This window comes from Hesperophylax consimilis, chromosome 14 (genome assembly GCF_061612785.1).
Source record: "Hesperophylax consimilis isolate HC1 chromosome 14, BYU_Hcon_1.0, whole genome shotgun sequence".
NCBI lineage: Eukaryota > Metazoa > Arthropoda > Insecta > Trichoptera > Limnephilidae > Hesperophylax > Hesperophylax consimilis.
The window spans coordinates 25,720,915-25,734,076 of record NC_142849.1 but is presented as its reverse complement, the minus strand read 5'-3'; the positions used below and the strand labels follow the sequence as shown (position 1 = coordinate 25,734,076).

General features: G+C 31.9%; 1 protein-coding gene across 1 annotated transcript in view; it reads left to right on the top strand.

Moving 5' to 3' along the window:
- LOC149418107 (lachesin-like) overlaps positions 1–13,162 on the top strand; it is a 394,668-nt gene that overhangs the window by 283,798 nt on the left and 97,708 nt on the right. Inside the window, exon 9 of the mRNA XM_089639892.1 lies at positions 9,271–9,419. Coding sequence (XP_089496018.1) covers positions 9,271–9,419 — 149 coding nt within the window. The remainder of the gene's footprint in view (positions 1–9,270; positions 9,420–13,162) is intronic.

Below are 13,162 nucleotides of genomic sequence, written 5' to 3'. Positions count from 1 at the left end.
TTCGCTACGTTAAGTGACTTAGAAGCGGTGCCCCGGTTCGGTGACCGGATAACTCACAAAAATGACAATTCAATACAGCTATAAAAAGTGTACAAATATAACTATTAAACCTAGTTTTTGTTTCTTCACTTTTCATAACTTTATAGCACTTTTTATTGGTGTCTTGAATTGTCATTTTGAAGAGTTATCATGAAACCCCCAGGTTCATGGGCTGAAGTTTGTCTAAGCCTTAGCGGCGGATGCGTTTGCCCGCCTACTGGGTGGTGGGCCGAATCGGGAGAAAGTGGTTGATGGAAACCTTTTGACCTCTCCAGCCGGACTCTCTCGACCCATTCGACGCCTTACACCGCAGTGGGAGGGATGGATTCATACGTCCTTCACTCCCGGAAACTTTGACCCCCAGATTCCTACCCACCCCTCGTTCCTTTTTCCTTACCTTAACTTCCTCTCCTTCCTTTCCATAAAAACACCCTCCACACAGCATCCCCAAAGATGACATAGGCCTCAGGGCCTCCTGTGTGGAGCTAAAAAAAACATAGTTACTATACATAACTAAACTGCCTCAGAAATAGCATTTTGTATTTGTTTAGTGAAAAATTGAAAATGTTCACTGTCTAGGTATAATTATTTGCCTCTATTAGTAGTTCGTCATTCTATTATATATATGTACATATCGTCTTATTTAATTTTATTTATTTGCGTTATAAACAATGTAAATACATTCATATTTTACAGTGATAGGAATTGTGTATATCATTGACCAATAAAATAACAATATAAAAGATTTGAGACAAATTTTAAAAAAGGAAAATACATAACAAAATAATAGAAGCAGTTGTGATAAAATGCAAGTAGGTATATGTAATAAAATAAGTGTTTTTTGAAAATATTATCAAAGTTTACATTTAAACATAGAGTGGGTATCAATAATTACAATGAGAAAAAGCAGGATGTTATACGACGTTTACTTTTAGGAATATCTCAGTTACACAACACAAGAATGGTGGTTTGCAATTTTCGAACCTTTTGGCCAAAAAGATTACTCAATTGAAAAAAAATCTTCCCAGGGACCAATTCTAACACTAAGCAATTAAGACACTTCCTTTATCTTACTAAATGAAATCACCTGTTTTAAACCTACAGAAATATGAATCGAAAAAAGATGAATAAATTAAAAACCTCCCCACCCTTAATCTAATACCTATTACAACGAAAGAAGTAGAAATAAAATCTCATTACACCGATACTGTTAAAAGCCCTCTGAGATGGAAATAAATTGTGAGATGATTTGATAAGATTCGGTAAAATCGGTAATAAAGAAATCATTTCTGGAAATGCGAGCGTTTAATCAGTCGATCTCTGATTTATTACGAGAAACTAAACCATTAAACAGATTTGGATCAATGATGAATATGATTCCGGGCAGATGACCTAGTACCTAATATTGGCTGCCAGGGGTGGAGAACATTGCAGGGTTTGGAATGTGAGGTTAGACAAAGGAATGATTTATACATGCTTCTTATTGGGGCGCAGGTACGCGGGCAGATCAAGAAGATAACAGAATACCTGCATACGTAGGTGCTTCTTTTTCATTTGGGATTTGGGAGGCGGGTTTAGGTACCGTCGCCCCGGAAACCACTTATTTAATAACCAGCACCTCGGCCTAGACCCAGCTATAGACCCAGCGGGAAATTATTTTCCTGGAATAGTAGGATAGGGCTCATTCGCATAAATATAACACAGAGTTGCATCATAAAGACAATTTTAAAGGTTCCTATTTGAAACTCAACAACAGAAATTTTACATTCATACATCTCATTCCAACTATAGTTTTCACCCTTCAATACAACGTTTACACAGTCTTGGTAACAAATACTTAAATAATATAAATGTATTTGACAATAATTTGAACTTGGCAAACTTTAAACGGAGTATGTGCGAACTATTTTTACCTAATTTGTAAACTATTGTTATACTTTCTTATTATCATTATGGTTGATTTGGAGGATTTCGACAGATTTTCTATTTTTCGTACTCTATCCATACCTATATTTTTTAATCTTAATATTTTATGTAACATATTTTGTTAACTCTGATATTTTTTTCATGTAACCTATATTTTGTCAACACTGATTTTTTAAGATGTAATCTGTATAACTAAAAAAATAAAGATGTACATTATTATAGGTAAAAGCCATATGGGCGTTTAAATAAAAAAAAATATTTAAACAGTTGGACGTTTCGAGAATACTAAAAATCAATGCCTAAAATATTCTGATTATTAACATTCCTTACATAATCATAATGTCAGAGCAAATCAAATAGTCATGCTAAATATACTATTTAAAAGCCTCCACTTCTATTTAATATCCTTCAAGCTTACATTAAGTCGTCTAATTCCTTGTGTACATTTAAAAAGAATGTTCTGAGATGATCTTTGTCCTTTTAAATTGTGGCATAATATTTTGTATATGTATATTTTTTCTTCCTTTTCCTTTTATAATGTATTTTTTTCTCTTTTTTTCTTCTCTCCTTTTTAAAATAATAGTTGACTATATTTTTTCTTGCAATTAAATATCAATATAAATCATTATCACCCTACATGTTTCCTACATTATACTGTAATGAATTGGCTGGAATTAGATTAATAGGCACCATATAGGCACCCATTTCGTAGAAACGTTAATGTAACAATATTGTTAACTTAATATATAATCTTTGTGCAACTTTTTATTTTATTATTTTTATAAATTATTAACCTCCGCTTGTCCTAGTAAGGTAAAAAATTCTTTCGTAAAAAAGATAAAATGTAAAGAAACAATAAAAAATAAAGTCATAATTAATAAACAAATTAGTAAATAATAGAAAAAATAAATGAATAAAAAGTATAATTTTTTTTTTGTTTATAAATAAATACATTTGGACAAAAAAGCTCTAAATTCTTAACTGTAATGTTACCCAGCAAGCTCCCACCTAGTTTCAAACAAATCATTTTAAATCTTGGCAAGAAAATATAAAAAAATCAACCATTAAAAAAAAGTTATTTTTTATTTTCGTTATTTATGCATAAAAAAATTATATGATAATTAATTACTTTAATTAATTATACTATCACTTCACTTTTTATTTCGTTCATACAATTAAAAATGATTAAATATCATAAAAACACCAGTTTTGCACAACACTATTACACGTACACTGGAGTGGTTTGGTTTAATCAACTAAAGACAAAGATAAGGTTAGAACCGGACTATAATGATTTTAAAAATAAAATAAACTTCACTACCTTAAATAATTTTTCGAATTAGAATGACGATGACCGCTCACTAATTTAATTTATATATTATTTTATAAAAAAGTTTTGATTTTTATTTTATACCCTTACACACGAGTTTTTGACTCTTGTAAAGGAAAAAATGTTAACTTCTATTTGAAATATACTATGTAAATTTAAATAAAAAAAAAAATCCCAGAGAATAACCAAAAAATCAGATAATTTGGGTCGATTTCGTCATCGATATAAACGTTATTTTTTTAAAATATGTATTTACATACGCATGCATAAGGCAATTATGTTATTAAATAACATCACGATAAATCTTCATATTCCGTCTAGATCAACGCGACAATCTGATTTATTTTATCTACCCTCGTGTAGAACAAACATTCGAAAAAATTCCCCAATCCCTTGTATATGTGCACAATATAATAAAAAAATTTACAGCATTTAAATTTTTGGTAATAACCTAAAGAAATATCGATATGAAGTAATGCGTACGATCGATTATTAATATGAGAGTATGGAATGTATCGGCAGCATCTCCTACCCTCTTCCTATTTTCCTCTTCCTCTCCCCTTCCTTTAACACCAAATTAATTTTAAGATACTAAAACTTCATTTTTAATGAACTTTAACATAAGAAACTTCTGTGGCTCGACTTCAATTATCTTGTATATTTATATCTATCTGATAATATTATTACTCCAGCGTCTGGACGGTGTAGGCCCTGTGATTGGTCAAATTCAAATTGTGTTTAAATAAGACTTTAAAGATTAAGACACCATTTCATACTGAAATAGAATCGCCACATGTAATACGATATTTCTTAAAAAATATCGTTTCTGCTTATACAATTTTTGGATAATATCGAAGAAAATATGTCTTAGAAAGTTCATAATCCATTGGATTAATTACATTACAGTGAAAATTATCCACAATTACGTGATTACGTTTGACGTTTGACGAAAAAAGCAAGCGTTAATTCAATATGGCCGATACCCGAATACGCATCGCGGCTAGGTGGCCGACAGAGCGCCCCTCTGGCGGTGAAGAAACGAATCAAATGACTGGCGCGTATATTTAAATATGCAAAATTACTTGAAAATCAAGTGTTTAATAATAAGATTTCTTCTGGAAGTTTAGTTCTACTTTGCAATGGCATTTTTCATTATTATTTATAATTTTTTTTTGCTTATTAATTACATCTGATTTTATATTGACATGTTTTCTAATTTCTAAAATTTCTAAATTATTTATTTGCGATGCTTTAATCCTGAGTGAAGTATTTTAAGACCTGAATTTTTATCGAAAGTGTGATTCAAAAGATGATTTGCAAACTCATATTCACTATTTCCATTTAGAACCCTGAGATGTTTTTTAGTTCTGACTTCAAAGTTTCTATTGGTTCTACCTTTGTAAAATAAATTACAATCCAGCCCAATTGAGTTTATAAACTCCTGATTTTTTTGTTTGATTTTCGCAATCTATATTATTAAGAATATATTTATTCATTCTGTTATTAGTGTAAAACGCCGGTTGAATAGTACCAGGAATGTTTATATACATATATAATTTTAGAAGTGTCGTTATCCACAAACAGAATTCTACGCCATTGTTTATTTATATCTTAAGAACTAGGGTAAAAATACCGTTTGAAGATAATATGTTTAATTATTTTATTTAGTATTTCAACTATCAATTTATTAGAATAACCGTTATTAAATGTTATTTGTCTTATGAATATATTGTTTTATGGTTATATGCAAAAAAAAATTTCCGGTCTTAAAATACTTCACACAGGATATAAAGCATCACAAATAAATAATTTCGAAATTTTAGAAATAGGAGAACATTTTTATAAAAGTAGATGTAATTAACAAGAATTTTTTTTTATAAACTCTCTTTTAAATATTTTCCCACTTAACTGGTCTTTCATATTGTAATTCCTAATTCTTATAAACCCAGCCTACTCTTACCCCTCCCCCCTCCTTCCACTTCTTTTTTCCAATTGTAATCTATATTTAATTTTTGACTTCGGTGTATACTTCGTTCATGAAACATGTATTGGTTGTATATAATAAAGTGAAGTTAAAAAAGTTATTTGTTTTTTAATAAAATAAAGTTTAATCGGATAACATTATTTTATCTATTTCCATTGTATATCAATGCATACGTACATAATAAAATGTAAACATTATATTTATTTATTAATTGGACAATTTGCATGGCGCCGCTTTTGTGAGATATCACCTCAGGGGCGCTATATTGTAATAATCTACCTTTATATATAGATTTTTACTCTCCTGATGAAGGTGTATATATAATCTAACTTTAAACTTTATTAGATACAGTAACAGTTTTAGGAAAAGAATTACCACCAGTTGGAGTAAAATTCACACCTTTTAATTAAACCGACTGCTAATCACATTGCACAATTACCCTCCTTTTATCCATAAACACGGGTACAATTAATCAATATGTAATAATGTATTATTTCAGTCAACTTTGTTGTAACTATCTTTAATTGTTGTGACAAACTATACGATATTGATTCAACTTATAGACATTGACGGTTGTAACACATATTTAAGCACTGCAAGTCTCCTATGAGCAAATTATATTAGGTACCATAACAGTTAATATCAGTTGTAGACATGTAGTCAATAATAGTGTTTCATTTGAAATAATCCATCACAAATACGTAAAATTTCATTTATTCAAACAACTGTCATTCTTATTATGCCTAAATTGAGCATGTTATTATTCATTAACTCCTTCCTGTTCCGTGTTTTAACAATATATACTCACCCTCTCTCTGTGAATGACCTTATAATCTATCTATTAAATGTAACTGTTGTTAATATCACTTAAACTGGGCGCAGCCCAAGCAAGTGCCGCCCGCAGGGCCTAGCAGCAAAAACCCGCGGAGCGGGTTTTTAACTGCTAGTCATTGTATATTATATAAAAGCTATTTGTTTCTTACAAATAAATAAATAAATTAATAAATAAATAGAAGTTTTATTAAATTCACGCGGTAAAAGTAATAAAAAAAATACAGTGTGTGGAAAGCCTACGCACGACGGAAGTGAAACTCTCTCTTTTCATTTCATATTATTATTATTCAGAATGCTGTACATTATAGTTTTAAAAAGCATAATTTTATTTATAGGCGTGTTGTTAACAAATGAACGTTTAGCTAGATTCCTAATATTGACATATTTATAAGTAGCATGTGATAAAAAAAATTAAAAGTTATCAAAATATGGGATTCGAACCCGGGTCCTGCATAACGAATGTCGAACGCTCTGCCTCTAGACCGCGAGGAGAGGTAACTTGCGCGACGAGAACCGCGTATACAACGGGTACTCCTATCACATAACGTCTCGTAAACGCTTTATATAGGGTCGAATCGAAGATATATCGGCAGTGTGAAGTCATATCTGTCGTTTTTCAAAATATTTCCGTATATTTGTCCGTTTTGGAAAAGATCTATCGTGTTTTAACAGTATCATACCCGTATGGAGTCTGAATTTGAAAAACATTTCTAAATTTTGAAAAACTCACTTACGGCTGTGTTTTTTACTAAAAAAACTTGTCACGCACGTCTGCGAGGGTAATTAGTCGCGTTATCGGCCTTGATTAGTAATTTTAATGCTTCAAAATAAAAATAATTAATCAAAATACCGAGCGACTCTACCGGCTCAATTTGTAAGCTATATTTCGACCAAAATATCATATAGTCAAAACATCTAAAAGTCGCAGCACGAGAGCATTTTATCACTTTTCCTCGTATTAAAAAAATCACAAAAAGAAGAAAAAAAATAGTTAAAGCGGGGATCGAACCTCGGTTCTTCACGACGAGAGTTGGGCACTCTGCCTCTAGACCGCGAAGCTGAGTTTGGAGAGTGACCTATACTAGGTATATAATACTAGCTAGGCTCCTGTAGCGAAATGATCACGGTTTTTCGTGACGGTTATGAGTCGGTTTTACTCCGGTCCTCGAAAATGCATAACGCGCGTAAAAAAGTTTCACTTCAAATATAGTAGAATATAACCTTGCTTTTCCCGATAAGATGAAACAATATGACATTATTAATGGATAAAAACTCATAAAAATACCCCAATTATTAGAAATATGTTGAATTTTACTAATTTGATAGTGAATTAACATGCTGACGTGCATGACGCGCATAATTAAACCATGATGCGCATGCGCGCAAAGAAGTGCTAGTAGGTCTGAAAATTGACATATTGCGATAAATTTTTATTGGCCAATTAAACAGTGTGCGTTCTATATAAAATGTGTAAAAAAAACACAGTTCAGCGAATGGGAAATGGTTTTTTTCTTTAGTAAGGCTGTAGATCATATTTTGAGGAACAATAAACGATATTCATAAAATACCTTCAATTACCTACGGCAGCTGACTTGTCCAACATTATAACATTCGACGATGATCTCATGCGTTTCAAAAAACCTCTTCGCTATATTCGGCAGTATCATAGACTTGGCCTAATATGAAATCTGGGTAACATTTCGACGAGCTGGAGGCAAACCGCTTTACCATATTTTTGGCACCAGGACTGTTCGAGAATGCTTTGAATGAACTACGACCTTCGTCGTAGGTTGACCGTCGCACAGTGGGCTGAAAATCGCTGAAAGGCTTGCAGTGTAAATAAAATATTGTAAACTAGACAAAGCATACTCATATTTAAAGCATTTAAGCATTTAAATGAATCATCAACATAAAAAAGTTTTTTTTTCAACATTGACGATTTAAAAAAAAAATCGCAAGTTGCGCCACAATACGAAGTTTGTCAAAAAAATAAAAATAAATTGTAGTATATCTGTGTGTAAGGATATAATGGCAAACCTTAAGATTCCGGAGATAGCCTCATTTTTAATGTCAGTGCCATACAAATTTTTCTTAAAAAAATGATAACTCCTTCATTTGTACACGCAATTGCTTCATAATAAATTTTATACCATAGTAATGATCAGCAGAATCCATTTCTAGCCAAAAAAAATACCCTTGAAAATTCAAGTTTCTATGTCTATGAAAGGCGATTTTCAGCCCACTGTGCGTCGGAGAGCTCAGATTGAAATAACTGGAAATGACCAAACCCTGCGCAAAAAAGTAAAATTTGCTAATGTAAGTCAATTGTTTGTTGCGCAGTCCATTGTGAGACTTTTTTTTTTCTCAGTATCTGAATGTTCGTTTTTAAACGAACTGAAACACCTCGCGACGCTGAAAATGAATGAGGCGGGAGAATTATAATACAAGTGTCTAGCTAAATAGTGTAACAAAATACTTTTTGAAAGAAGTCCGATCTTTTGTTTACCTGATGTGGGATTTGTAGTTAAGTTTCATTACGCCGCCAGCAATTTGCGAGCCATTGTAAAAAGGATTAGTGTTTCGTAAGCAGATTTTAATTTCGGGGTCTGACTAGTGATATTTTAATTCAAGTTGACTGTATATCGTCAGATTAATTTATTAATAAATCACAGAAAGGATGATGGCACGCCGTCTTCCGCTCTCATCACAACTTGTCTCTTTTTTTATTTTTATTTTAGGCAAAATGTATTTCTGTGTCAATAACTCTATGATCAACCATTGCGTCCACGAGTATTATATGCTCTTACATAACAAAGTATAATTTTTTTATGTAGGTACCTGATTTATGTTTTTAATTTCAATTTATTTCAATTTAATATATGTTATATAATAAAATTGTTGAATTATTAATATAGCTTTGATTCACGAAGAATCGAAAGCAATTGAAGATATTTTTGAAGTGTATTTACTTACTTTTACTGGTGGCTCGTACTGCTTTCATCAAAAATTATATTTTATGAGACATTTTTACTCAAAAATCTGTTTTGTTATGTTTAAATTCTTGTCTTTGGGGAGTTTGTGAGCGCTCAAATGAACGCGCATCAAAATTAACAATGAAAATCAATGAATTATGTTTGATGTTGATTTCCTTTTTCAGCCATCCCAAGTGACTCTTCCCTCAAGAAGACGAACGCGTACCATGAGAACGGAGAAAACGAGGTGACTAACGATTTGATTGGTCAGGGCTCAGCAAATGGGAGCCCGCCGGGGGACAACATGGCGGCCGCCATACTCGGCGGAGCAGCTGTTGGCGGGAAACTCAAATTGGCACCGAAGAGCGCGGGAAATCGCATCTTAACCTCATTTACGAACCGTTTTTCCTTATTAGGAATTTCATTTAGTTTTTCAACGCTGTGTTGCATGCTTTTAAGTTGAATTTAAAGGAGAAAATATGTGTAATTTGTTATTTTGTCAATTTATTGTAAACAGACAATATTATTTGCTTTTGATAGGTAATTTTTTTGGAAAAAATGCTCTGGGTTGATTTGTTGATACATCTTTTCACCAATATAATTTCGCATTATGCAAACGCTTTGTGGTGTGACAACAATAGCATAAACCACGTAAACTTTTTTAATAATAATATTAATAAATATTTTGTTTCAAAAATGGGTTTGCTAGGAAAGCCCTGATAAAGCTTTGGTCGAAGCGAAATCCGGTCGGTATAAAAATATTGCCAAATGGTAATATAAAGCAGACGCTGTGTTCTATTTCATTAATTTATTAAAAAAAAAAATATATATATATATATATATGTATCCAACAAAATGTTATTATTTAATTAATTTCTCAACAAAAAATAAGTTATATATACAACAACATGTTATTGTTTTGATGACACCAAATTTGATTTATTCTGAAAAGATGATTGTTATTTAGTTCGCGGGACGAAATCAAAAAACATATATGTAGTGTTGAGGACAAATTTTCTTGTAATATTTAGGTATATTATATTCACACATGCTAATTAAAAGTCCTTTGTTCTTTGTTAATTTGAAACTTCTCACACAACGCAACAAACTCCTCCGAGTTCACTTCCCACCCCCTCCCGCCTCTATACCCTGTTCTTCTTCTTCCGGATGAGAAATAACTCACTTCCGGGTAAACACCTGCTGATCTGTCATTCCCGTAATTAAAGTTCCAAGTTTTTGTTTTCCCAGCTGCTTGCAATGGATGTACCAAATAAAAGTTGGCCAAACAGTGAAACTGAGAAAACGTGAATTTATAAAAATACTAGATACCACGAATGTGTAAACCTAACAATCTATGGGTTGATTTTACCTTCAAATATTAATTGTCATTTATAGTTTATCTTACCTACTATCTGGTTTTCATATTAACGGATTTTTAAAGACAAATTACGTTCAACTTTAGCTAAGACTGCGTTTAACACATTGATTGTTGGCATACGTCACAAATATGCCAACATTTTTATCGGTTAAAATTATGTGATTTAAGATGCGCAACTGACATGAAGATTTGCGGATAGCTTTCAAAGTTTAATCAAAATACCGAGGCCCAGTTGTTTCGTATAAAATTAAAATGTAACATTGTCATCAAATTGCCATTCAACGCCTTTTTTACATTTGAAAGGACCCCGTTAAACGCCGATTTCTTGTGCGTTTTACCTTTCTATTAAATTGCAATAAGTTGAACAAAATATCAACTTATCAATCGTAATTGTCCTCTTCTGTGAAAGAAAAGCAAAATGGCACTGTACGGCAATTTGATGACTTTGTCACATGTGAATTTCTGCTGGACTTTAGGTCCTTGACTGACCGACCTTCACATTTTTTGAAGTAGTCACAAATCTACGATCAGTAAACATTTTGGATATTTATTCATTTTAACGGTCTACTTCAAGCACTGATTCTTTTCCCGTTTTAGATTTTGATCACGTTGTTAAGCTTGTCAGTTGATAATTTGAAACATAGAATTGGAACAACTGGCCCATAGATGTAGGTACTTTCAACTTCGGTATGAATCATTGTTTGAAAAACATTTTTAATAGATTTTAATTTTTAAAAATGTTCAATACAACGTAATGGAAGTTTCAATACACAGTATTGTACGGAGGTGAGCTCCTTTAAGATCTTGTTTACGAACAAGTCTTAGTTTAAAGGGTGATGAATAGTTCCTTTACATTGTATTTTTTATTTAAAAACCACAAACAATGTAAGTTTTAACTGTAACTCACATGGTTCAAACTTAAACCAGCGTTGTTTGAAGATAACTAGCTTTTAATAGTTTTATGTTACAGTTATCGCCACCAGAGTTGAGTTGAACACTGTACTCTTACAGACGAATTTCTTGTATACAACAAGTTTCAAAATTGTTCTTTGACTCAAAAGAAATTTTGTCGGTAGTAATAATAAGTAGATGAAAGCAAGACAAAGACTGGTTATCAGTAACATTTGGCAAGGACGTGTACAAACAAACATTATACATCAATACACAAAATCCTAGGTTAACTTGCCTGAATTCTAACTGCGCCACATATTATATTTTTATTTATCTACTTGCCCTTGACACCCATTCATAGCATTTAGGCGATGCAATACGTCGTCTAATATTTTAAATTGAGCCGCTATCTATAACAACCCTTACGTAGATGGCGATAATGTTTAAAAACCCGCTTAACACCATCCGCCTGTTTTGATTTATGCAAGAAAAAAACATGGCCAAAAAGTGCCTTTTATTTTATTTCGTGGATGTTCAGTTTTTAATTTTTTTTCGATCATCTTATAAATAACTTAATTTTCCACATTATACAATAAAATCATAAGCATCTGAAACATTTCTAGGCGACCAAATTTTCAAACCAAAAACACATGATTTTGGATTACTACGTATGGCATCGCCTTAACGATATTTTCGCGAATTGAAGAAGATTTTTTAGTCGCTATAATCTTGTATTGACAGATCGTAAAACGAACATGACACTCTACTGTAGAAACATGTGCCATGTTGAGTTTCAATCAATAATACAATAAACATGTTTCAAGTGATTTGGCTAATTTAATTGTTTTTCCCCTATTGCCGACTCCCATTCCTTGACGCTATCATATTTAGCTATAAACGCTATGAAAACGCAAAAAAGCTATTTTTCAATAATTAATGCTACATTTCTTAAAAATTAAAGCTACATTTCTTAAAAATTAAAGCTATGAATGGGTGTCTCTACTTATGATTTATACATCTCTTGCTTGTGGATGGAAGAGGATTTGGAAAAAAATAACAAATTAGCAATATGTGGTTCAAGCATAATTTTGTGAAATAGTTAACATTTTTTTTTGAATTAAGGATTTAAAAAAATATATGTAGTTAGTATGGTGACATTGTAATCATGATTATGCAATTAAAAGACGTACATATTTATGTATTTAGTAAAAAAATATAAAAACATTTTTATTAAATTATATACTTCGATATCTTTGGCAACTCAAATTTACCATTAAAAGCTTCTTGTTGTACACGAAATACAGGATTTTCCAATAAGAGGTGTTATTTTGAATAGCCCGCTATTTCGGTAGATGTTACTTTTAAAGCTGTCATTTTTTGACATTTGATAAGTAGAAACTACGTCATTAATAAAAATGGAATGATACACACTTCAACAACCCATTGAAATCATTAAAATTCACTTGAGTGAATCAAATGCAAATCATCTTGAGTGATGAGGCCCATTTCCACCTCTTGGTGGCTTCGTCAACAAGCAAAATTGTCCCATCTGGGGCTCGGACAACCCAAGAGTTATTGTTGAAAAGCCTCTCTATCGTCACCGTGTGACTTTTTGGTGCGGTTTATGGTCCGGCGGAGTCATTGGACCTTACTTTTTCGAAAATGAGGCTGGAGCAACAGTTACGATGAATGGATTGCGCTATCGAGAGATGATTAATGATTTGTGGCTGGAATTAGATGCTATTGATTTGGACAACGTTTATTTTCAACAAGACGGTGCTACTTGCCACACAAGCAACGAAACCATT